We start from the raw sequence: 1,633 nt of genomic DNA on the forward strand, positions 1-1,633 counted from the left end.
AGGAAAACCTCATCTTAAAATTTCCCCACGTGAATACGGGACTCGGCTCTGTAGCTCATGAAAAGGGAAGGCTCTGACTAGCTTACTGAGGCAGAGGCTTGCAGGACTTTCTCAAGGGTTTCAATGGTCTTGGCTTGCTGCTGGGCTGTGGCTTCCAGCCTGGCCTTTTCCACTTGGAGCCTGAAAAAGAAGTACAGGCGTTATCACAGAAGTCCACAAGAGCACAAATCCCAAAAGAAGAGTGCGAAAGAACCTCATCTAAAACAAGAGCACCTTTGGAAATCGTGTATTATTGTCTTGCTGGGATGCAAGAAGACAGTCCTGTTGTTTTCACACAATCGCAGAAAGTGGAGCCTTGCTCCACTGTGTTACTTCCTTACCGTTGCTTGCGTTCTTCCAGCTCTGGGATAGCCGCAGTTCGAGAAGACGCGACCAGAAGGCCCTGCAGGTTCCTGGAAGTTGTTAGTTCCCTCTTTTTATTCTTTATGGCGTTCTTCAGGGACTCGGCATAACACTCAGTCTGGGTACGCCGTTCTCTCAATTCCTGCAGCTGTCAAACCACAAGAAGAATCCCCGGTAGTCAGCTTAGGTTTGATAAAAAGGAGTGGACTGCTTTGACTCTCACGTTGACTCTCAAAACCCATGTTACTTCTTCATCTTTTCTACTGGCCCCTCTCCTACGTCTACACTGATTTCCTACAGCGTTTCCTAAACGCTGCCACAACGCTCCTCCTCCTCTCTCAAGGACTCTGAACACTCTTTGTAGCCACTTGTTGGCTGCTCCAACGTGGTTAGAAGCTCCTCCTGCTCCTAAAGTGACTTTGCAACTCCATAACAACGATGATGTGACGAGGGAATACAAAAAAGCACCAGCGCAACACTCCCGTATGCCTACTCTTTCTCCGTCAGCACACGCTCCGCTTTGCCAAACCCAAGAGAAGCAGCAAATACACGTGCTCTGTGAAACTTGAGAAATAGCTTTTTGAAAGAAATACACACACCCTTCTCTCCACAAAGCGGCTTCACGGTTAGCGACCTTTCGAATTGTAGGCGCCAGGCTTATAAAACAAGGCAAGTCACTTACCTGTCACTCATCTACTCCTGTTGCAAAGTTGCCTAGTGTACTAAGACCACCTTAGCGCAGCCCTCCACTGTTAACTTCAAGTGGTGCAAACAGGCAGGCACCAAAGGCAGCAGTGCTGTTCCCTCCCAGCCCCCTCGTCACAGCTAGCCGCGCCCTGAACCACCCCGGGTTACAGAAAACCCCCAAGAAAGGGTCAGTTCCCCACTCTGGTTTGCTACAACAAAGGCCTGGGCCCCTGCCAAGAGACAAGAGACAGGCTTTCTCCATACCTTAGCTTTAGACCTGTCCAGTTCCTTCTGCAACTGCAGTTTCTGTTCCTGCAGGTCCCTGCTGTAGCGCTTCTTAGCTTCAAGTGAAGCTTCTGCCAGGGAGTTCTTTTTGAGAGCGTCGGCAAGCCCCTGCTGCAGCTGCCTGACCCATCTCTAAAGAAACAGTGTTCCATGAGCATGGAGTCATCAGTAAGAAGATGACAACATGAGAGATGCATTTACTCATGGGATTATACCATTAGATCGGTCTGCAGGGTGGCCAGCAGGTCGAGGGAGGTGA

The 1,633-nt window shown here is 49.7% G+C and overlaps 1 protein-coding gene across 1 annotated transcript; it reads right to left on the reverse strand.

Moving 5' to 3' along the window:
• Nucleotides 1-86: 86 nt before the first annotated feature.
• LOC103921540 (ankyrin repeat domain-containing protein 26-like) lies at nt 87-1,506 on the reverse strand (the record flags this gene model as incomplete). The annotated part of the gene is made up of 3 exons (XM_009329565.1): nt 87-180; nt 381-550; nt 1,354-1,506. Coding segments are annotated over 3 exons (417 nt in total), but the record flags the coding sequence as incomplete, so codon positions are not given.
• Nucleotides 1,507-1,633: the final 127 nt, after the last annotated feature.

Source organism: Pygoscelis adeliae, unplaced genomic scaffold, assembly GCF_000699105.1.
Source record: "Pygoscelis adeliae isolate BGI_AS28 unplaced genomic scaffold, ASM69910v1 C10736953, whole genome shotgun sequence".
NCBI classification, from domain to species: Eukaryota; Metazoa; Chordata; class Aves; order Sphenisciformes; family Spheniscidae; genus Pygoscelis; species Pygoscelis adeliae.